Raw genomic sequence first — 22,450 nt, forward strand, 5'->3', positions numbered from 1 at the left:
GCTTCCCTGTCACTTAGGCTAGATCCCTCGTATTCTCCAGCCAAGGCTGGCCTGGCCCTGGAGACACGAACCATCACAGTACCTGACCACATCTTCTATTTCCTTAAAGTCTGCTCCCAGATTCTGTCAAAAGCTTGGCCCTTCTCTTTGCCAGTCAAGCCAAGGTGTTGTCTCAGGCAACCACATGGCCACAAAACTGATCTGAGGAGCTGGGCTGAATGTCCAGTTAGATGGCAGGTGGCACAAAGAACAGTCAGGAGATGTGGACTGGATCCACTAACATGGAGATCTCAAGCAAACGTTAACACCTTTGGGCCTCAGTTCTCATATGTGTAGAATGGGATACAGACCTTCCTGTCTATACTCCATGAGGTTATTGTGAAGATCAACTGTATTCTACAACCCACAGAGTGCTCAGCTGCTGATGAAGACAAAATACTCATGCTGAGAGGAATTCATCACCCACAGGCTTGTGTAACTCCAGGTTTGCAAGGAGTCCTGTGTGGGGCTACCTACCTCTGCATGATGCATATCACAAATTCCACCCTACTTAACACAATCACTTCTTCTTGCTGGACCTCGGTTTTCCCACCTGCAAAATGGGAAGGTTGGGCTAGATCCTCTCTAAGGCCCTTTCCCGTTCTGGCAGTCTGAAGCACAACAGCAAGGCCCTAGCACTCCTTAACTATTCATAGCTCAGGACTCTGGCTGGTTCTGTCTTCCCAGGTTTTCCCAAAAGCTTCTCTCCCAACAGAAGCTGACCTGAGGAGACAGAGGGACAACAGCGCTCAGCAACCGGCCATCGATACTTACAACTTTGGGCTTCGTCTTGGTTGGTGACTGAAGAGGGGATGTCACTTTCCTCAGCTGGGGTGGATGAGGTCGGTACGGCACATAGGTTTGCAGCTGGGGGAAGAGTCGAACCTCCAGAGGGGTCCGCACGGGGCTGGTGGGAGGGCTGGACTGTGGGGGTGGCTTGCTCTCAGAAGTTGAGAGTGAAGGCACAGGCGGATGAGGAAACAAAGGCACCGTTTTTCTCTCTAAAGCATGTGGAGGCAAACAAAGGATGGAATGGAACAAAGACCCTCGTCTCTGGAGGACAAAGGGAGGGGCTTACACCATAAAGATCTGACCTCTGCAAGGGCCAGCCCACATACCTGGGTGTTGGCCTCCAACCCCCTGACTCCAGGAAGATGGCCTGCTCACCTGGATTTTTGACTGATTCCACCAGGATTCTAAAGTTCTCTTTATTTGCACTCAGGCCTGCAATGACGTCTTCAATCCTCCAGAGATCCTTCTGTATCTGCGATTTCTCCTGAGAAAGACAAGGTGGTGGTTCATTTCCCTCTCAGATCCTCACCAGAAGTTTCTCATTAGGACTTACGTTATCATTTCAGACACAGCACCTCACCCTGGGTGGGGCAGCATCCCCTTTGGAAACCCCACCAGGGCTAGAGCCAAGCCTGCCTCGAAGCTTCATAGGGTACCACACACATGGAAAACGCCCAAGATCTAGGGGAGAAATTCAGAGGATCTTTCACATATTCACCTTGCCTATTTCTCCCAAATTTAAAAGATTGCCTTAAATACTATGGAAATGCTTCCACTTATAAGGTATCTAGAGTAATCAAAGACAGAGACAGAAGGGTGGTTACCAGAAGCTGGGGTGGAGAGGGGAATGAGGATTGTCGTTTAATGGGTACAGAGATCCAGTTTTGCAAGATGAAGAAAATTCTGCAGATGGGTTGCACAACGTGAATGTAGTTCACACTACTCAACCATATGTTAAAAATGGCTAAGGTAATCAACTTTGTTATATATATTTTATCACAGTTAAAAAAAAATAGACTGTTTCAGGCAACCATGGCAAAAGGGAAGAGAAGGCAAGGACTAGAGGTTACACTATACCCAGAATATAAAGAGCATCTTTTAAAAAACTATTTCATATTTTTTAAGTAGGCTCTACACCCAACGTGGGGTGTGAACTCATGATCCCAAGATCAATAGTTTCATGCCCTACTGACTGAGCCAGACTAGTGCCCCATAAAGAACATCTTTTAAAAGACAGAGCTGAATCCTGGGATTTGGGGTTAAGAGTACAATGGGCAGCGAGTATTTGGCAATAAGAAGAAATGAAGTATTAATACATGTTATAACATGGATGAACCTTGAAAACATTTATGCAAAGTGAAAGAAGCTAGACACAAAAGGCCATTTGTTATGTCACTTATACAAAATGTCCAGAAGAGATAAATCTACAGAGACACAAAGTAGATGAGGTGGGGGTGTGGATGGGGAGTGACTCTTAATGGATAGAGGGTTTCTTTTGGGGGAATGATGAAAATGTTACAAAACTGTGGTGACAGTTGCACAATTCTAAATATTCTAAATACCACTGAATTGTATACCTTAAAAAGGTGAATTTTATGGTATGTGAATTATGTGACAAAACTTATTTTTTTTAAAAGTACAATGGGAAAAGGGCCAGGCTACCCAACCATATGCATACTCTGACAAGTTACAATAGAAATCGGACGGGGAGAGATACTAAAAAGAGGTGAGCAGACTTTATCAGGATTAAGGGACTGTGGGCATTTTATGGAGTGTCGTTGACACACAATGTTACGTTAGTTTCAGGTAACATAGTGATTCAACTTCTCTATATGTTACACTATGCTCACCACAAGTGTAGCTACTGTCTGTCAAGATACCACCATACAATGCTATTACAATATCACTATGTTCCCTATGCTGTGCCTTTTAATCCAATGATTTATTCTTTTATTGACTAGAAGCCAATACCTCCCCCCGCTCCCCTTTACCTGTTTTGTGCATCCCCCTCAACCCCTTCCCTTCTGGCAACCATCAGTTTGTTCTCTGTATTTACAGGTCTGAGTCTGCTTTTTTGTTTATTCTTTTGTATTTTGAGATTCCGCATGAGTGAAATCATATGGTATTTGTCTTTCTCAGTCTGACTTATTTCGTCTAGCATAAATACCATCCGTGTTGCTGCAAAAGGCATGAGCTCATCTTTTTTATAACTATGTAATATTCCATTGTGTGTGTGTATAACACATCTTCTTTATCCATTTGTCTACAGATGGACATTTAGGTTGCTTCCATATTGTGGCTATTGTAAATAATGCTACAATAAATATAGGGGTGCATGTATCTTTTAAAATTAGTGTTTTTGTTTTCTTCTGGTAAATACCCAATAGAGGAGTTACTGGATCATACAGTATTTCTAATTTTTTGAGGAACCTCAATGCTGTTTTCTACAGTGGCTATACCAATTTACACTCCCACCAACAGAACACAAGGGTTCCTTTTTCTCCACATCCTCACCAACATTTATTTCTTGTCTTTTTTATTGTAGCCATTCTGAGAAGTATAAGGTGATACTGTATGGCTTCTTTCAAAAAAAAAAAGTTTGGTTTTTTTTTGGCGTTGGGTTATAAATTCTTTATATATTCTGGATATTAACCTGTGGGCAACTTTTAATGGAGTTGTTTGAACATGAAAGTATTCTTTTAATTTTTTTAATGTTTGTTTAATTTTGAGAGAGAGAGAGAGAGAGAGAGAGAGAGAGAGAGAGAGACAGAAAACAGGAGCAGGGGAGGGGCAGAGAGAGAAGGAGACACAGAATCCCAAGCAGGCTTTGTGCTGTCAGTGCAGAGCTCAATGTCCGCCTCAATCTAACAAACCTTGAGATCATGACCTGAGCTGAAACCAAGAGTCAGACACTTAACCGACTGAGCCACCCAGGCGTCCCAGTATTCTTTTAAGTTTTAAACTATCATGGGAGAACTTAGCTGTGATCATTCCTCCATGGGCTTAAAAGCAAAGTCCTCATACCACATCTGCTCTCGAGGCGCCCAGTCACCCTCAAGTGGAAGGATTCTTGCATGTGTGGTACTTGAGGACTTGCCTGATTCTGCAAGTAGACTATGTGCTCCTTGGTATATCCCCACAGGGCTGGGGACCCAGCAGGCTCTCAGTACATGTATGTTGAGTGAAAAAAGGACCAATCACATAAAGTTCCTTGACCAAATGAAGTCCAACAGCTGAGACAACAGATGTCTCCTAAAGGAGCTCACATTCTCATACTCTCTCCATCCTTCCAACACCAACGCACATCCTCTCAGGGCTGATAAACAAGGAATGGGCTTGATGCTTAGCGCCACGCCAAAGCACGAGTGCCCTAAAACAGACATGTTATTGAGCCCAGAGTGGGTGTGTAAGCTAACAAGATTATCTCTGGAGCAGACTAAGCAGAATGCTGGGAGAAAGGTAAAGGAGGAGTATCAGATTAAAATCAACCCTTTCCCCTCTCCTCTGGCAGTCTACCTGGCATACATACCTGTCAGGTTACAGTCCTGCCCCCATTTTGCCTTTCTGCCACCCTTGTATGTAAGAAAAGAGCAACAACAAGCGAAAGCCAGAGAATCTCTAAGGTTCTCCAAGGATAATGGAATTTCAGAACTTAATGACAAAGTCAAGGAAGCTTTTGGGGAGCACGGGGTGGTTTTCATTCCTGCATCCTCACACCATGCTGGGCAGGGAAGGCTACTACGTACTGCATTCAGCAAAGGCTTGAATTTATTGTCCAGAAGTAAGAACACATACAGGTAGCCTCACTTATCACATAGTTTTCACACAGTTACCTGGATGTTCTTTATTCTCTGGCTTCCCTGCACAGGTGGTCATGAGGATCTTTATAAACAAATCCACTCATCTTCACTGAAAAGCCTACAAATTTTCTCACAGCCAAACCTGGCTAAAGGGAGGCAAGTTTCCAAGCAAGTTCCACTGCTGAGAATTTGCATATGTGGCTACAAGCGTATCTCCAGTGTTAATGACTCTGGAGTCTAATATCAGGACTCTAACAGCTTGTCTGGTCTAGAATTACACCAAAGAAGTTAGCACAAAGGCTGTTCAAAGAAGGGCTTTGTGAGCTTCCGAGGTCACTTTGGCACTCAGGGAAAGCATGAGCAATGCCTCCAGCCTAGGTAGACATCAAGCTGCAGGGCCTAGGCTTCAATCTAGCCTAGCTCTTTATAACTTACATGGTTAAGTTCTCCAGGGAGTCTGTGACAAGACTTATACATTGTACTCATTTGTTTTTTAGAGCAGAGAAAGGGATTCTGGGACTGCTGCAAGTTAAATCACCATGAAATAAGGCACGGTAGAAACACAAATGGCCAAAGATCATATAAAAAGATGTTTACCCTACTAGTGATTAAATTGATGCAAATTAAAACAAGATGTCCTTTTCAGCCAGCAGAATGGCAAAAGCTAAAGAGACTGATAACATCAAGTGCTGGAGGAGCTGTAGGTAAACAGGGTTCAGCACCCTCATTCACTGTGGGCGGGAGGGCAAATGAGCGCGGCCTTTTAGAGGGTGACTGGGCAGCATCCATCAACATTTAAGATGTACACTCATTTCAACAGAGCAAGGCCACTCCTAAAAGCCTATCTTAGATAAACGCTTATAAATGGGCTTGAAAAGGCGGTTACACAGATGTTTTTTGTGGTACCATTATAAAAGCAAAACACTGCAAATAACTTAAATGCCCATCAGAAAGGAATGGCTAAGGTATGGAATATCTAGACTGTGAAAACTATGCAGCTGTTAAGAACTAATTTCTTTTACTTTACACGGCCTTCTGAGATTATAGAAATCTTCTATAATCTGTGCCGTTCAATACAGTATCTACCAGCCACACGTGAGCTACTACTGAGCATTTGAAATGATTCTAGTGTGACTGAGGAATATATTTTTAATTTTAGTTAATTTCAATTAATTTATGTTTACACTTAAATAGCTACTGTATCAGGCAACATAAACTTGGGGCTATTTTTCCTGGAAAGATTTCTATAACATAAAGTTCTGACAAAAAAGCAAGTAACCGAACGTGTAAGTAGGATTCCTCTCCTAAGTACACCCAACTCACACCCCCAAATAAATTATTTTATGTATGGGCACATGTCTGAAAATGCATAGAAAATGGTATGGAAGACAATACCACCCACTGATGGCACTGATTACATACAGAGAAGGTGACAGACTGGAGCAGAAAGAGAAGGGAGGGAAGAGGGGCTTTTATTTCATGTTTTGCTTTTTCTTCTTATTGTTTGGCCTTTACAGAGAGATGCATTCATGTATTATTTTTATAATTATAGAAACACAAGGAATGAAAAGCTAAAAAACATTACTGCTAAAATTAATGTAGATCATTGAAAAAGATCCAAGAAGATAAGTATAATGGGACAGAACACTTTAAGGAACTAGTAACTAGAAATGATCACTTGAAGGACTTTGTCAACAGTATTCACTAGTATTTTCAAGCCACTATGCCAAGTGCTGTGGTACCAAAAAAGAATAGGAAAAGGTTAGCTTGGGTTCAGGGAAATTATGGGGGAAAAAAACAACAGCAAGAGACAGACAACTTCTGGGAGACCTAGCAGGCCAGCCCAGCCCTGAGCTACAGGCAAGAGTCTTCTCCACATGGTCTTGGACGAGGTTTCTGGGAATTGGCCCCCAATGGTGAGTGGAGGGATAGCAGGCATCTCCAGGGCCACAAACCCAGTTCACCTCTTGTATTCCTTCACTAACATCCAAAGTCAGTACGTATATGAAGTCACTTTAAGGACGAGCCTTGGCTAGAACCAGTCCATCGATTAGAAAGCTTAGCGTCAAAATTGGCCTAGCATGGTGCTTCATGCACAAGATGTCTCAATGAATGCTTGCTGATTTCAAATAAATTGAATTGATGTCAGGGAACTGATGGAAGAGATACAGTAGATCTGAAGTTGGGTTCAAAAGCAGGTTATTTTCCATTTTTAAAAATTTGAGGGTGGGCAGAAGCCTGATCGGGCACCACAATGGGGAAACACTGGGCAGCTGGAGGACCCAGCCTGGAAGAATAAAGACCACATAGGGCCTTTCTTCTCTCACCTTTGGGGGCAGAGGCAGCCATCAATGGAGTGGCCTGGTTTTAAGGGTAGAGGAAGCAGGGCTCTAAGGCTGCCTTTCCTGAGTAGAGCAGTGGCCACAGTGATGGGTATCTCCCAGCCTGGCTCCAGAAATGCAAATAACTGCCTAGAGACCAGAGGCACCTAGATGGACCTGGAGTCACACTGCCTCCTCAGGTGAAGGACTGATAACATCTATCTTCAGGAATCAGAGGAAGGAAGGAAGGAAGGAAGGAAGGAAGGAAGGAAGGAAGGAAGGAAGGAAGGGAGGGAGGAAGGAAGGAAGGAAGGAAGGAGGTGGGGCTTTCTGCTGCTGTCTAAGTGAGTAGCTCCAAAATGGAACCAAGAATCACGGGAACAGATTATTCTCAAGTGTCTGTAAGGTTCTCAAGCTCGGTATTTCTCTCCCCTCAGGGCCATTTCCTCCAAATGATCCGTAGCAAAACGCTTGCAAAAATGCCCAAGAGGCAGGGGGTGCTGAGGTGAGTTCTCTCATCACAGCCTGGCTGGAGGGGGGGGCTGGGGGGGGCAAGCAGGCTGAGTCCCGGTGGGGGAGGAAAAAGCCCCTGGGTAGGGCTCACAGCCCGACAGGTGAAGGCTCTCAGAAGAGATCAGACTTCAGAAGGGATGAAGAGCCCTTGGGTCACCTGGAAAAAAAAGGCTCTTCTGTGTTGTTCTTGCAGGGTCTGCTTCAGCTGCTCCACATCACTCTCTAACTTCAGGTATTCATTCCAGGCATTTTCCATCTCCTGTGGGCCAAGAAAATGCTTCTGATTCTTAGTTATCCCCTGACCCCAAGATGGGCCCATGAGCACCTGTGCTCTTGACCACTGCTGACCCAGCCAGGGGAAGAGGAAAGGGGGGTCCCAGAGGGTCTCAGGCAGGCCTGGTACGAGAGAGACAGGGCTTGTCTTCTCATTCCTTCTCTGACCCAGGCCACCTGCACTGTTCCCTCTCCCACACTTGGAGATGCTTTGGTCCCCCACCCCGGCAGAAAGCACCTGCACCACACGAGATGGACAAATAAAAAAGGAGAAATTCTGACATGCTGGAATTAACTGTACACAGTTCAGGGGAAGGGCCTTGCAGGCTGCTCTGAGAAATGTGGTCCCCTTGGTTTTTCACTGTAGCCATACAGGAGTCACTATATCAAGACTCTTGTCCCCGGCCACCAACTCAACTACAGCTGTGAGATAGGAGAAGCAGCCCCCTGCCCAGCCCATCGTGGGGGGTTGGGTGGAGGAATGGGGGCGGGGGAGTGTCTGCCACCCTCCACACCCTCTACACACAGTGGACTCTCTGGAGATCTCCGCCCGGATGTGGACAAGGTCCTCCTGCAGCAACCTCTGCTGGTAAGCAATCTTCTCCAGGTGCTGGGGCTGGTCTCGGTACTGCTCCATCTGTCTGTGCAATACCTCCAGGACAGACTCTAGCTGGTCCTACATCGGGCAAGGGCCAAAGAGCAAGAGGAAAGCAGGACAGTCCCTGAAGGCCTCCCCATACCATGCTAGGAACTAAATAAATCTGCTGGATCTAAGGCTGAAGGACCTACTGCCCAGCTGCAGCCTGAGTCAGGGCCTCTGATTCCAGCTCTAACTCTGCCCACTGGGTGGCCTCCTAGGACAAGTCACCTAACAGCTCTGTGCCTAAACTTCCTCATCTGTGAAGTGGGTATAAGATCGTCCACTCTTTATGGGATAAACTATAAGGATACATCAAAGAGTAGATGGAAAATTCTCTTGTTTTATCAGCACATGTTATAGACCTTCAGCATCACAAATACAATGCCTTATTAAAGTGCAAAAAAAAAAAAATATCACACTAAGAGTCCAAGAAACCAAACACTGCAGCCCCTGGCCTGTTCCTCCTCTCTCATCTAGACTTGCTTCCTCCATAGCCCAGATCCTAGGAGGAAAGGAGCTCTAGAAAGTGATAGCCTCTGTCCTATTATAAGTATGGCCACTTTCTCCAAGGCAGTCCCCTTGCATGGAATTCAGGGGCCTGGGGTCATCACATACAAGCCAGTGGAGCCCTCCTCTCCCAGGCTAACCTCATGGTGCCTCTCAGGAGAGTTAAGTCAGAGCAGAATTAAGGTGGGGGAGGGGTAGGTGGCACTCAGAATAAGCAGTCTGAAGTCTCCCCAAAAGATTTCCTCCAGGTTTAGGCAGAAACCCTCCTGGAAGCACCCTTTAAACCCACACATTGTTCTAGATAAACAAGTACCTGTTCTGGCTAAATGAACACCTGTGACATGACAGTCCAATCTGTATCTGTGGAAAATACAGGATGACAAAACCCCCTGCCAGCCATCCCAAGATTATGTGAAACTGACGCATACTTTGTTCTCCTTGAGGGCTCGGATCTTGTCTTCCAAGTCCTGGAGGATCCTGTCTTGTTCACAGAAGATGCTCAGTTTGACCTGTGAGCAAGAACAGGTGGGAGAAGGCCTGGGATGATGAGAAAAGGGCACAACCTTGAAGTGTGATCAGAAGGTCTTTGGCCTTCCAATCCCTCCAAACCCCGCCTGAAGCTGCCCGCCCACCGTGGGTCTGGGGGCAGCAGGCAGCCGGGGGGTCAGCCTGTCACCTGTTTACTCACGTCAATGTCACTCTCCGCGATCTTCACTGGCTTCAGACTTCGATCCTTGACGAGATCCCTGCCTGTCATCTGGGAGGTGAACAATTTAAAGCAGATTAACCGCAACGTTCAGGATTAGACTTAGAGAAGGAGAGTTAGCCCCACAATGGACAAGTGTGGAAGTCTTTACAGGTAGGGTCATAGCATGAAAGGGGCAAAAATTCAGATGCTACCTCATTTGTATGCCTGTTTCATTTTAGGGAAAAACCAAAGCCTTTTTGTGATTCAAGAAGCACTTGTAAATTCCTCAAACTAAAGAAAAAGTAGGCATCCAAGATATAGTCTCATTGACTGTGGAAGCTTAATTTGCCCAAAGTGAATCCAGTATGAATCCTGGAAGATTTAAAAGACACAGTTTAGCTATCGAAAATGTGACCCCCCACCCAGGGCAGTGAGGTGAACCAGGAGGAACCAGTGAGCCCCTGGGGCACTGTCAAGCCTTAGTTTAAGGAAGCCTCTTAGCAGCTTACTTCCCCATGAGCAAGGTCAGCCTATCTCATCCTATACCATTTGGGAAGAGAATTTGGTCAAGGGATGAAGGAACCTGGATGGCTGGGGTTTTCAATTGATCCCTAAATAACTGAGGCTAGGTCATACTTGTGTAAGTCACAAGTTAACCTGTCCTCTCAAGAAAGGAAACCAAGAAGCAGTAGACAAAAATCACCCAACCTTATGAGCCAGTGGGCATTCATAACATTGTCCATCCTTCCCTTGACCCCACGTGGGCACCATGCTGCCATCTCCCACTAACCCCTACAAAGCTAAACCCAACTCTTTAGCCCATGTTTTCACTCCCCCCTAATCTCCTTCATGCCAAAAGCTGTATGGGGTGGGGGTGGGGGAACTTTTCCACAGACGCACCCCCCTGGCCAAGTCATGGTCAGGGAGAGCCAGGTCAAATATGCCCCATGCAAGGAAGACCATCTTGCTGAACTCCATTTTGCAGATATGACCAAGGAAACAGGGTGGAGTCAACCATAGCTGAGATAGGTGATGTGTATACTATGCAGAGGGTTCCAGTGTGGATGGATAGACAATTGCTGGAGAGATGGCCCTCACTTTCTCCCTACTCCATCTGAGAGGTCCACTAAGTTTGTGAGTGTAAATAAGAAGCAAAAATATATTGGCAAACATCCTCCTTAGAACTCAAGCCACTAATGTGCCCAACTGTCCTACACTCCTTCTTCCTATAATCATTGGCAAATGCGAAGGTCAAGGTCAAGGGACAATGCCATCTCTAGGCCTTGGGCTGAGGACTGAGTCTGGCTGCAGACACACCCCCATCCATTCCTATGCTCCTTTTGGTCACACAGTAGATGGCAGGGACAGATGTCTTATTTATCTTGGTCAAGTCAGCCCTGAACATAAAGCCTGGCACACTGGAAGGCACTGGGAAAATGCTTATTGCATTGCAGGTAGGTCAAAGGTAAAACACATGTGGGTCAGTGCTGTAGCATCCTGGAAAAAATAGAACTCCAGCCAAATTCTGCTCTTCAGACTGGCAGATTATGTGTACATACATGTATACACACAGTCACGGAACACATGGACTACTGCCACAATCCACAAACAAACTGCTGGCTCCTGCAAGGACAGAGGGGCAGGAAAGGTGGGGAGAATAAGGATAGGGAGGAGGAGGAGGAGGGGTGGAATGAACCTGGTGAACCACGAACAGCTGGACCTTCCAGGCAGGACTTGGGCCAAACTCAGGGGAACCCAGCAGGTAAAGGTAGGGAGGTCACTCTGTGTCACAGTCCTCCATTAAACCAGAGGACAATGAGCTGGTCTACTCTCCAAAGGGCTGACCCTTGGCTCACTTCCCAGGAAGAAATCATTTTCAAATTGAGATATGCTGTGGGGATTTTTCCTCCTAGCAAAACTCTTCCCCTGATTTCACTGAAGCTTTTAACAGATGATATCTTTTTGATACTGAAATAGCAAGGCAGAGAATCTAATTGAGCAATGCCTCATTTATCCAGCGCCATGAGGAATGACGTATTCACCACAAAAAAAGGCATTTTCAGAAAGCTGAACCTTTTCAACTTTTTGATGGAAAGGTTTCTAGAAGTAAATCCTACACTGCCTTCACAGAACTGAATATAAATTCAACCTTTTCGGGAATGAATCAGTCATTATAAAAATCAGTAATATGGAATTTCTTAGAAGTTAAGTGTATTAGGACCATTTGCCTCTTGATTAAATTCTTCTAAATTTCTGTGCTTTCATTTCCGTTTTAGATTGACACATAATGTTTCTTTTCTCTCTCAGGACATTAGGTTACTCCCTCTTTTCTAAGAAGTAACTCTCTCTTGTCCCCTTTTAATGGCTGCGGTTAAGGTGCTGTGAGTTAGGAATTGAAATGACTGAGTCTGTTAGGACTGGAGACTCAACAGAGGGACAGTTGCTGCTTTTCCCTAACTCCCTCACCTCCAACTGGGTCTGGTGCCCCTCAGGGGAGGTCCTCCCACACCTGATGTCTCCCACAACTATGGGCCTTAGTATATTAGATGATGTGCTCTCTCTCCCCTCAAAAGATAGTAACCTGATGAGAGGTGGTTGTAGGGACTATGACATATTTTCTCTGTATCCTCAAAGTCCAGCCAGGGCCCACCACATTGAGGATATTTGGGAAGTGTTTGCCTGATGAACCTGTGACCGTATCAAAATCATGTGAGTTGGCTCCTACTCCTATAGGCTTTAGACCATGGGCTTCATGAAAGTACTTACACAGCTCAAAGGCCCTTTAAACTTCTGAATTTAGCTTTGTTCTGGAGTCAAGGCTGCTATGAAATATCCACAAGTAGTATATTACATGTAATTTTCCTTTTAAAACTGTGTTTTGTGATAGCAATGTTTAAATCCATTTGAAATATCAACTATGTGTCTCCAGCATTTCTGTCACCAGAAAAAAGAGAAATTCAGTGGGCACTCATCCATTTGAAAGAGTCTGTGCACCAGAAAGGAACTGAAGGCCACTCAGGCATTTTACCTCCCTTCCACCACATCTCGACACACCTTTTCTCAGGGCTCGGGATGACTGCACATAGCACCTGCCTCCCAACCTGTAGCCTCCCTTGGAATGCTACAAAAGTTGGCTACATTTCAGGCACTACTTCTGCATCAGTCCAAGGGGGGACTTGGGAAAGGGGGTGGCCCATTTTGTTCTAGTCCAGCTCTAGACTGTTTTCAATATCAACACCCTGCCCTGAAGAAGAGCCAGCCTAATCCCAAGGCCATGGTAGAATCTCAGGATATGCCAGAGGCTCCAAGGTGACCAGGAACTGCTAACTCCTTCCTAAGAACTCATGCTTGACTCCATAGACCACACTGGTCTCTGTCTAGGTCAGTCCTTGCCATGGAGGCAGAGAGAGAATGGGAACACAACACAAGCTGGTGGCAAGCCAGGCAAGCCCCTCCCACCCCCACGGCAGCACAAAAGATGGAGTCACAGAACACCGCATGTGAGAGGTTCAGCTTGGTGCACCAGCCAAAATGCTGAAGGGAGCTTCAACAGGAGAAAAAAATAAACCGAGATGACTTGCAGGAAGCCTGGGGGCGGTCAGGAGAGCCCCTGGTTAAGCAAGTGATGAAGTCGGCACTGAGCCAAAAGCAATGGAATGGCCCCGCTTGGAGACACAGATCAGATCGTCTTACGCTTCTCCTGGGCCGACAGCCCCGTGCTGACTTCTTCAGCACTTTGTAAAGCACGTTGATCAAAGGTTCATTATTTTTTATCTGTTCCAAACAAAAAGGCAAATATAACAAAACGTAACAGGTGAGACATCAAAAGACACTTGAAGGAGCCAGAATTTGGGGAATCGGTAAGGGGAAACTTTAAGGAGGACGCGTGCTGTGCAGTTCAAATGACTGAGTCTCAGTCTGGCTGTGCTGCTTCCCAGCTGCTGAGCCTTTCCAGATTTCAGAACCCTCACCTATAAAATGGGGGGAAATAAGTTCTGCCTGAAGGATCTTAGTGCAGGCTAGTCTACATGAGAGGGCCAATGTCGGTGCCCATTTCCTTCCTGTTTCTCCTGCAGAAGACAAGAAGGGACTTTGCTTCTTCCTTCGTCCTCCCTCACCTTACACTGCAAGACATCAAGTCACTAGGGTGGTGCCATGCGTTAGTCTCATCCCTGCCCCACATTTTCCACCTTCAGTGCCCCAGACCCTCATCTCCACACCTATGTTCATCTAAATAATGATGTCTTACCAATGATCCCAAATGCTTAGAGCTCCTTTGAGGGAACACTGTCCTTACCCACCACAACAGTGGATCTCAACCCTGGGTGAACACTCGAATCACCCAAGTGGCTTTAAAAAAACTGATACCCGAGTCCTACTCCAAGAGACTCAGATATAATTCGTTGGAGTGGGTCCTTAAAAGCCCCCCTGGGTGATACTGATGTGCAAGCCAAGACTGGGAACCACTACTGTAAAAAGTGGTTCTCAAACTTCAGCATGCTTCAGAATCACCTGGAGGGGGCTTGTTAATACAGCTGACCCTTGAACTATGGGTTTAAACTATGAAGTCCCACTTTTACATGGATTTTTGTTTTTCAACAAAAACAGTATAGCCCTATAAATTTTCTCTTTTCTATGATTTTCTTAACATTTTCTTTTCTCAAGCTTACTTGATTATAAGAATACAGTATGTAATACATATATCATACAAAATATGTGTTAATCGATTGTTTATATTGAAGTAGACTATTAATAGTTGAGTTTTGGGGAGTTAAGTTTTACCTGGATTTTCAACTGCACAGGAGTTGATGCCCCTAACTCCCACACTGTTGAAAGGTCAACTGTATACAGATTTGCTGGGCCCTGTGTTCAGAGGTTCTCACTGAGCAGGTCTGGGGTGAGATCCAAGATTTTGCCTTTCTAACAAATTCCCAGGTATTACTGATGCTGTTGGTCTGGAATTACATGTTCAGAACCACTGCTTTGAAATAATGTTTCTCAACCCTGGCCAATAATGTTTCTCAACCATATGGGCCATATATTAGAAACACCTACAGAGTTGTTTATTTGTTTTTAAAGAAATGATACCGGAGTATTACCAATTAGATCAGAATCTCTAAGGGGTAGGATCAAAGCACTGATACTCATTTTAAAAGCTCTCCTGGTTATTCTAGTTCATGGCCAGGATTAATAATCTCTGCTCCAGAACAACAGACTTCAAACTTCTTTGTGCACAAGAATCATCCCAGAGCTTGATTTAAAAAATGCAGAATTCTGGGCACCATTTCCAGAAGTTCTAATTCAACAGAACCCCCAAGATCTGTACTTCAAAAAAAAAAATCAAGCTCCTAGGTGATCCTGAGGTAGGTGGTATCTAGACCACAATTTAAGAAACTTTGCTCTAGAAGCTAACTTAGGAAATAAACCCTTAACAGAGAAGCCCTGATCTCAAGCTCAGTCAGGAAGAGTCTGGAGGGCAACTGCCCGGAGCCACTGATGACACATCCCTCAACCAGGAACAACAAACAGTCTCTGTGGGGTTGACTGCAACCTGCTCTACCTACAACGACACCACCTGACCAGCAGCAGATACCCTCCCTTCCACCTCCCCTTCCCAGGTGTGCCTCACAGCTGCATAAAAACAATCTAAGCTGTCAATAACAGTGACCACCATACCTGCTTCTTCAGACCTAGCTAGGGTATAGGGTGCTGAAAAACAGAACTATGATGCCAGAAATACAATTCAGTGAATACAACTTTAGGGTGGGCAAAGTACATGGTACACAGAAGAAAGAAGGCAGGTGTAAAGTTAGACACTGGGTTCAAATTCCACACACATTACTGTGGAAGTGACTTGATACTTGGGTTCTTGGTTAGTAATGTGGGCGGGGGTAATAATTCCTATCTCTCAAGGCTGCTTAGAGGATTGAGATAATGAACATGTGCCCAAACACTGCCAGGCAGGAACAGATGCTTAATCAAGGTGGAGTCCTTTCCACCCTGGCACCACCAAGTAAAATGCCAGAAGAGTAAACATTTTCCAAAAAGAGCATTAATACAGAGCATCTTCTAAAAGACTAGAATACACCTTTGTTTGATCACTTGGTACAACAGCAGAAATGCTCACTTTAGGGAGGAAAAAGTTCCACAACATGTGGGGAAGCAAATACTGATTCTGAAAGCTGAGCATCAGCTGATTGGTGATGGCAGGAGCTTTGGATCCTTAAGCCTGTGGCCTTTGGAACAGGGCCATGGGGGAGCCTAGGCAACCATGTGGGGATAGGGAGGCTGTTTTTCTCCAGATGGGCTCACCTCCTTCCTCTCCCCGCAAGGACCTCTCACAAGCAGCTGGTCACAGTGGGGCTGTGCTCATTGCTGTCCCCACACCCAAGCTGGGCTACAGGGCCCATTCAACTCTGCCCATAAAGGTCCTCATCTCAGGGACCCCAGCTGAGCTCAGCATCAGCTCATTTTGTCTAGTATGTCTCAATCTCAAGAGCCAATGGGCCTTAGGGTTTTCCTGATATAATCACGCATCCCTCTTGCCCTGCAGTGTTCATCTAGCTTCAGTTGCACCCTAGAGATGGAGGGGGGAGTGTTTCACCACAACTTGAGCAGGCCCTTTTAGAAATCCCTCTACTTGTAGCTGCTATCCACGTCTCTCTCTCTTTTTTTTTTTTTTTTTTTAATTTTTTTCAACGTTTTTTATTTATTTTTGGGACAGAGAGAGACAGAGCATGAACGGGGGAGGGGCAGAGAGAGAGGGAGACACAGAATTGGAAACAGGCTCCAGGCTCTGAGCCATCAGCCCAGAGCCCGACGCGGGGCTCGAACTCACAGACCGCGAGATCGTGACCTGGCTGAAGTCGGACGCTTAACCGACTGCGCCACCCAGGCGCCCCGACTCTCTCTCTTTTTTAATTGAAGTACAGTTGATTTGTCTTAATTCTCCCTTACAGCCACAGAAGACACATGGTAATGTTTTAGAGCTTTGTAGACTGTCTCTGTGTCTCCTGAATTACCCAGAACTCTTTCCACCACTCCGCACTGCAGCTGTGCTAACTGCTGCTGTGTTTCTTGTTTCTTCCTAGCAAGACTTCCCATTAGGGAACCCCTCCCTCATTCCACAGGGAGTCTTAGGTTTGCAACTGGCCACCCATGGGGACACTAAGCTGGAAGGAAGTGAACCTGGGTTTGCAGGTAGCCACCTTCCCTGGCCATATGGAAGCAGCCCACACACCAGGGAAAGTAGAACAGTGATGATGTGGCCTGAGCCCCTGGGATGTAGCCCTTGGCTAAAAGAACCAGTATATTCCCTTTTTGGCTTATTCGCAGGTTGATTTGGGTTTCAGACGCCTGCAAACAAAAGAATCCTGCCTAATACACTCCTCAGCCATGGTTCTATAGGCCCTCAACACCTCTGCTTTGCTTCCAGCCCTTTCCTCGTCCGGATCCTGAAATGAGGGAACCCTATACCCCAGCTGGGTTTGAGCAGAGCAGAGCAGAGCAGGCCCACTGCCTCCCTGATGGGAGTACCCTCTACCTTGGAGAGAGGCCAAGGCAGTACCAACCTTTCTGGCAGCTATGCCAGATAGACAACTCACACACAGCACAAACCCCAGCACCTCCCTGCTGCAAGTGCAGCTCATCTGGGGTGAAAGTTCTCTGAGAGGAACTTAGCAACTGGAGTAACAACTATAAGACTGGAGAACTCTGGTATCAACACAGCTGTTTTCTATCACATGACAACTTCCAGAAAGACTAATGTTCTGGGCATAGGCAGCGCCTAGCTAGTGAAACACCCCAAGGATACATCTCTATCACATCAAATGCATTTCTTGGGATAATGACCCCAGCTCAGCTCCATCAGAAACTGAATGCCTTTGGGTCCACAGTGATAGAAGCAGCATTTTAAGAGAGGCTAGGAGGCAAGGTGATAAAGAGCACAAGTTTCAGATTCCGAGCTATACCTAAATACCAAATCCTCGGGAACTACTTATGTGGCCTTGGGAAAGTCATTTTCTTCTCTGAGCCTCAGTCAGTGAAAAAAAGATAAGAACCACCTTCCTTCCAGGGCCACTCTGGGAGTTACATAAGTTAACAGAAGTAAAACACAGTGACTGTCATACGTGGTACGCTCTATTGTTATTAAACTTCTGTTTGGAGTCAGGACATCCAAGGACTCCTGGCTCTGCTCTGCCACCCTGTGCCTCAGCTTCTCTCTTTAAATCCCTTTTAACTCCAATTCTATGATCTTGAAATAAAATTGACCTGAACTGAATCTTCCCTCCAGGACCAACTGTGAGTTTCTGCTATCCAGTACAAACAGGAATCAGGACACAGGTATTTCCTATTCCTTCAGCTCAGGCACGTTAAGCTCTCTCTTGCACTGTGCACCAAGAACTCTGAGGAACGCTTCGGGGTCCACCCATGCAAGGTACATTGTGAATACTCCACAGATACTTCTGGCTGACTGGCCCCCAGGAAGGGGCGAGAAGAGCCAAGCAGATGGCATGGTGACTGGCTATCTGGGAGGCCAGGGAATGGAGACGAGGTGGTACACAGAGCAGGTGAAGGTGGGTGGACCTCTCTCCAGGTCAGGTGGGGGCGGTGGGCATGGTGGAAGGACCCTGCCCAGGATCAGGGCACAGCAGGATAGGCTGGACTGCACATTTAGCATCCTGAGACACTGCAACCATACTTAAAATACTCGCTCACGCTCTGTGTGACCTGACTGACACATAAGCTAGAAAATGTCCTGGTTTTGAGAGAACCCTCTTGGTTTTACTCATGTCAGAAAGCCAAGTCTGCCTCTTGTTCACTGCACCTTCCTGTGTAAAGAATTAGGAACATGGACAGTCTGCTTCCTCCAGCCCTAGCCACACCACCCTCACCCTGGCTCTCCTTGACTCCCACTGTTCCCGTCCTTTAATTTCAACCAACTCAAACCCTCTGGCTCTTCAAGGCTACACACACACGCCACCTCCTCCAGAAGCCTTCCCAGAATCGCAGCCCACAGTGATCTTCACTACCTCAACTCTGAGCACTAGGCCAGACAGATCTTTGTAAGTTCATTGTAAACAAGCCTGTGTTATTTTGGGAGACTTTCCTTTTCTAACCCAGATTATTTGGGAGATTCTCAGGGCCAGAGAGTTTCAATTTTTCTCTTGCATCTCCCTTAGGCTTCTCCAGAGCTGATTACACAGCACATACTCCACAGATACAAAAGTTAACTAGTCAATTCCTAAACAAAGGCTCTGATCTTGTCTCAGTGTAGGGAGGTCCACCATCGGCTGCCGCGGGTCATAGTGTTCACACTCTTGCTTCTCCAAGGCTGATAACAAACCCCATGTTAAAAATATCTCAAGCCAGGTACACAGGGGTACTGGGGGGTGGGGCCTGCCCAGTGGCAGTCGCCTGGGTGTCCTCCTCCAGGCCCTCCCACTCTCTCACACCCACAGTTAATTAAAGGTCACATTCCTTGAGTCTATTTCATGGTTTAGGCATAAGAAGTGCTTTTCACAGTGGGAGCTTTCAGAGAGCTGTGGGAATGACACAATAGCAGCTCTCTTTCACGCAGAATGCCTCTCACACTTGTACACCAGCTTTCTTGGTTCTCTGCGCTATGAAGGCTGATTTAGAGCCTGAAGCTTCATCACCTACAGGGAGGGGCCCAGCGCTCATCTCCTGAATGTGGATGGGAGACTATCCATATGGGAGACCATGTAGGCCTCAGAGCTGCACAATTCCAGGTGGAACCCACTCCCTCAGCAACAAAACAAAAAAAAAAAAAAAAAAAAAAAAAAACCACCAAACTACTCACAGCTGATGACACACATCAGTGGCACCCTATGAACCAAACCCAATTCCACTCACACTGGAGGCTCTGAGGAAGCAACCAGTTATTATCTAAAAGCACTTTTGGGGGCGCCTGGGTGGCGCAGTCGGTTAAGCGTCCGACTTCAGCCAGGTCACGATCTCGCGGTCCGTGAGTTCGAGCCCCGCGTCGGGCTCTGGGCTGATGGCTCAGAGCCTGGAGCCTGTTTCCGATTCTGTGTCTCCCTCTCTCTCTGCCCCTCCCCTGTTCATGCTCTGTCTCTCTCTGTCCCAAAAATAAATAAAAAACGTTGAAAAAAAAAATTAAAAAAAAAATTAAAAAATAAAAAAATAAAAGCACTTTTGGGTCCTTACCAAGGATAGGAAGAGATCAAGATCTTATGCCCTCATCCCATAATCCAGAAATCTTACTGCAGAATTATCAAGGAACTGCACCCAGGGTTTGAGGCAATAAGAAATAAAACTCTTCTCATTCAGACAAGAGACATCTTCATTTGGGATCCAGATTTGATAAGACCCGCACAGCCTTGGCCTTTGAGCTTGGCTTCAATGAGGCTGACACGCTCAGAAAGGTGCATGTCCAAGGGAGGCATGCCTCACGTCCAAGGTTGGCATGCACATGGGGTGCATGTCCTCACTTCGTCACTCACCTTTAGGTCCAGGTACTCCAGGTCTTTCTTCAGCTGGAGGTAGGTGTCGTCAGCCTTCAATGGAAGCACACAGAGAAAAAAGCCAGTTATGAACACCAAGGGTTTCTAAAACTCAGGGCTTTGTGTGTGAACCATTTACACTGCACAGATTCAGGGTCAAAGAACTACAGCAGGCCAACACATTCGGGGCCACAAAGGAAGCACAAATATCTCAATGTAGCTCAAAGCCCTCTTTCAGCATGGTGGACCTTGCAGGTCACTGTGGAGAAAGCCAGCTGGTCTATCAGTTAGCTGAGGGACAGTTCGGGGGGAAGAGGGAGACAGCACACACACCACTAAGACAGCAGTGCAGCTGAGGCCAGTGGTGAGCTCCTGAGACAAAACTAGACAGTCTAGCTAGAAGAGCATGCAATATCTGAGTTAGGGTCCCATGAATCACCAATGCTCCAATCCTTGTCATCAAAAATGACCCTCTCATTAGTGCAGCTAAATGCCTAGAAGGGCAGGGAGAGGATATGGGGACACAGGTAGGTCCTGACTGACATGACCTTGGGTTCCATGATGTTAAGCACCAGCAGCTGCTGGAAGTTTTGGCTCCCTTTGCTCAGCATGGGACCATGTCAGGAGTTGAGGAAGTTCCAGGGTCACACCTGGCTGCTTGCATTGTCTCTGACAATCTGTTGAGTTCTTCAGTGTAATTACCAGGAACAGTGAGAATAGGCAAAAGACTCTGATTTTCTAGAACTTGTGTTTCCCATGTAACAGATCACAGAAGCTGTTAGGCAGAGGGGCTGTAAAGGCTTAAGAAAAATGGCTCAGGTACCACTTTCTCAGCAGGATAAGAGGCCCCCCACCAAACCAAGGCAAGTCAGGGCTGGGGGAGAGGGCCCTGTTTACATCTCTGATGTAACACAAGTAAGCAATGTGAGATGTTCAGGCTGTGCTTTTAAGCATGAGAAGACCTGAAGTACCATTGTCAGGGATACTAAGTGACTTCCAAGATGCTATTTCTATCCCTAAACTGTCCCCTTACCCATCCCTACTTCCCCTTCAGCCCAGTCCCTATACACTTTGAACAGCAGTAAGAGGACTGAATATTATTTAAAATCACCCAAATTCACAACTTAGGGGTTTTGCCTCTGTTCCCTCACATTCATTTTTCCAAGTACGTGTCCTGAGTCCCTCAGGTCTCACTAAAACAGGACAGTTAAGGAAGGTGACAATCCTGTCACTTCCCTCACCTGTCCTCTGACTACTTTTCTGTAGCCCAGAGGGACCAGCCTCGTGTGAACATCTTCTTTAAGTTGCTCAAGATGCCTGGGAGAGCAATTCTCTGGTCCCTCCTTTAGAAGCTTGCCTGCAAACCTCCATGTCCTGGAAGGTTTATAACACTATGCCAGATAGGACCTGAATTTTGGCTCCAGCCTGCAGGCCTCTGGCTGAGGGATCCCAAGCAAGTCATTTTCCCTTCTAGATCAAGTGCCTCGTATGTGGTAGTAACTCCTGTCCTGCCTAACCTCTCCCAACTTACTGTGAGGTTCACTAGGATAAGAGATGTGAGGATGCTTTATCAGTCATCAGGGCACTGCCCGGATGAGAGAAGACACTCTGCCTTTTCCCCTCCAGGTTGACACCAACGAAGCACACCTTTCAGCATCCCAAGGAGTGCCCAAGGTGGCAACAAGAATGACAGCCAGCACAGCTCTTTGGACATGACCAGCACACCAGCCTGGCATTAACTACTCAGAGCCAGAGAAGCCACAGTTCGGGTCCCTCACACCACATGCAGTCTCCTCCCCAGCACCAGAGGTGTGGGCCCCACCACCACTGCACAGTGTGTGCCAGTAGCATCCAGAAGCAAACAGGCAGGGAGCAAGGGAAAGAGCCAGACAGCAAATACAGACTAGAGTGTGGGCACGAAACAACACGAGCCAGCATGTCACTCCCTTGCCCCCAGGGGGGCCCCGGCCCTGAGAGAGCCCACCGGCGCTGACCTGGCAGGTGGGAAAGGTCAGCTGGTGCTGCAGTAACTGGCCCACGGCGAGATTTCGCACGCTGGCCAGCCTGGCCTGGTGCCGCCGTAACCGGGTGAGAAGCAGTGAGAGCTCCTCCAGCTGCAGGTGTGTAGACACATCATGAGGAAATTAGCCACCGCAGGAGCACGACGCTATAATTACTCTTCACCCCGGTGCCGGGACAGCACTGATGTGACACCATGAAGTAATTATTGCATTAATTCTGTCATCAGGACAAACAAAGGCACTGGCAGAAAAGAGGCTGCAGGAAGCGGGGTTTTTTTGTTGTTTTTTTTTTTCTTTTCAGGAAACAGCAACCAACAGTGAAACCTCACCCAGACTCAAGCTTTGAAGACAAAGTTAACTAAGCAAAGC

General features: G+C 46.5%; 1 protein-coding gene across 5 annotated transcripts in view; it reads right to left on the minus strand.

Annotated features, from left to right (window-relative positions):
• The window catches only part of PLEKHA7 (pleckstrin homology domain containing A7), a 221,421-nt gene that overhangs the window by 16,367 nt on the left and 182,604 nt on the right, over positions 1-22,450 (minus strand). For all 5 annotated transcript variants that reach the window (XM_030332040.1, XM_030332044.1, XM_030332041.1 and 2 more), the window contains 7 exons: positions 20,061-20,114; positions 9,574-9,642; positions 9,314-9,394; positions 8,265-8,414; positions 7,623-7,724; positions 1,207-1,315; positions 814-1,040 (listed from right to left, as the gene is read on the minus strand). In XM_030332040.1, coding sequence (XP_030187900.1) covers positions 814-1,040; positions 1,207-1,315; positions 7,623-7,724; positions 8,265-8,414; positions 9,314-9,394; positions 9,574-9,642; positions 20,061-20,114 — 792 coding nt within the window. The remainder of the gene's footprint in view (positions 1-813; positions 1,041-1,206; positions 1,316-7,622; positions 7,725-8,264; positions 8,415-9,313; positions 9,395-9,573; positions 9,643-20,060; positions 20,115-22,450) is intronic.

The sequence above is a fragment of the Lynx canadensis genome, chromosome D1, assembly GCF_007474595.2.
Source record: "Lynx canadensis isolate LIC74 chromosome D1, mLynCan4.pri.v2, whole genome shotgun sequence".
Lineage (NCBI taxonomy): Eukaryota > Metazoa > Chordata > Mammalia > Carnivora > Felidae > Lynx > Lynx canadensis.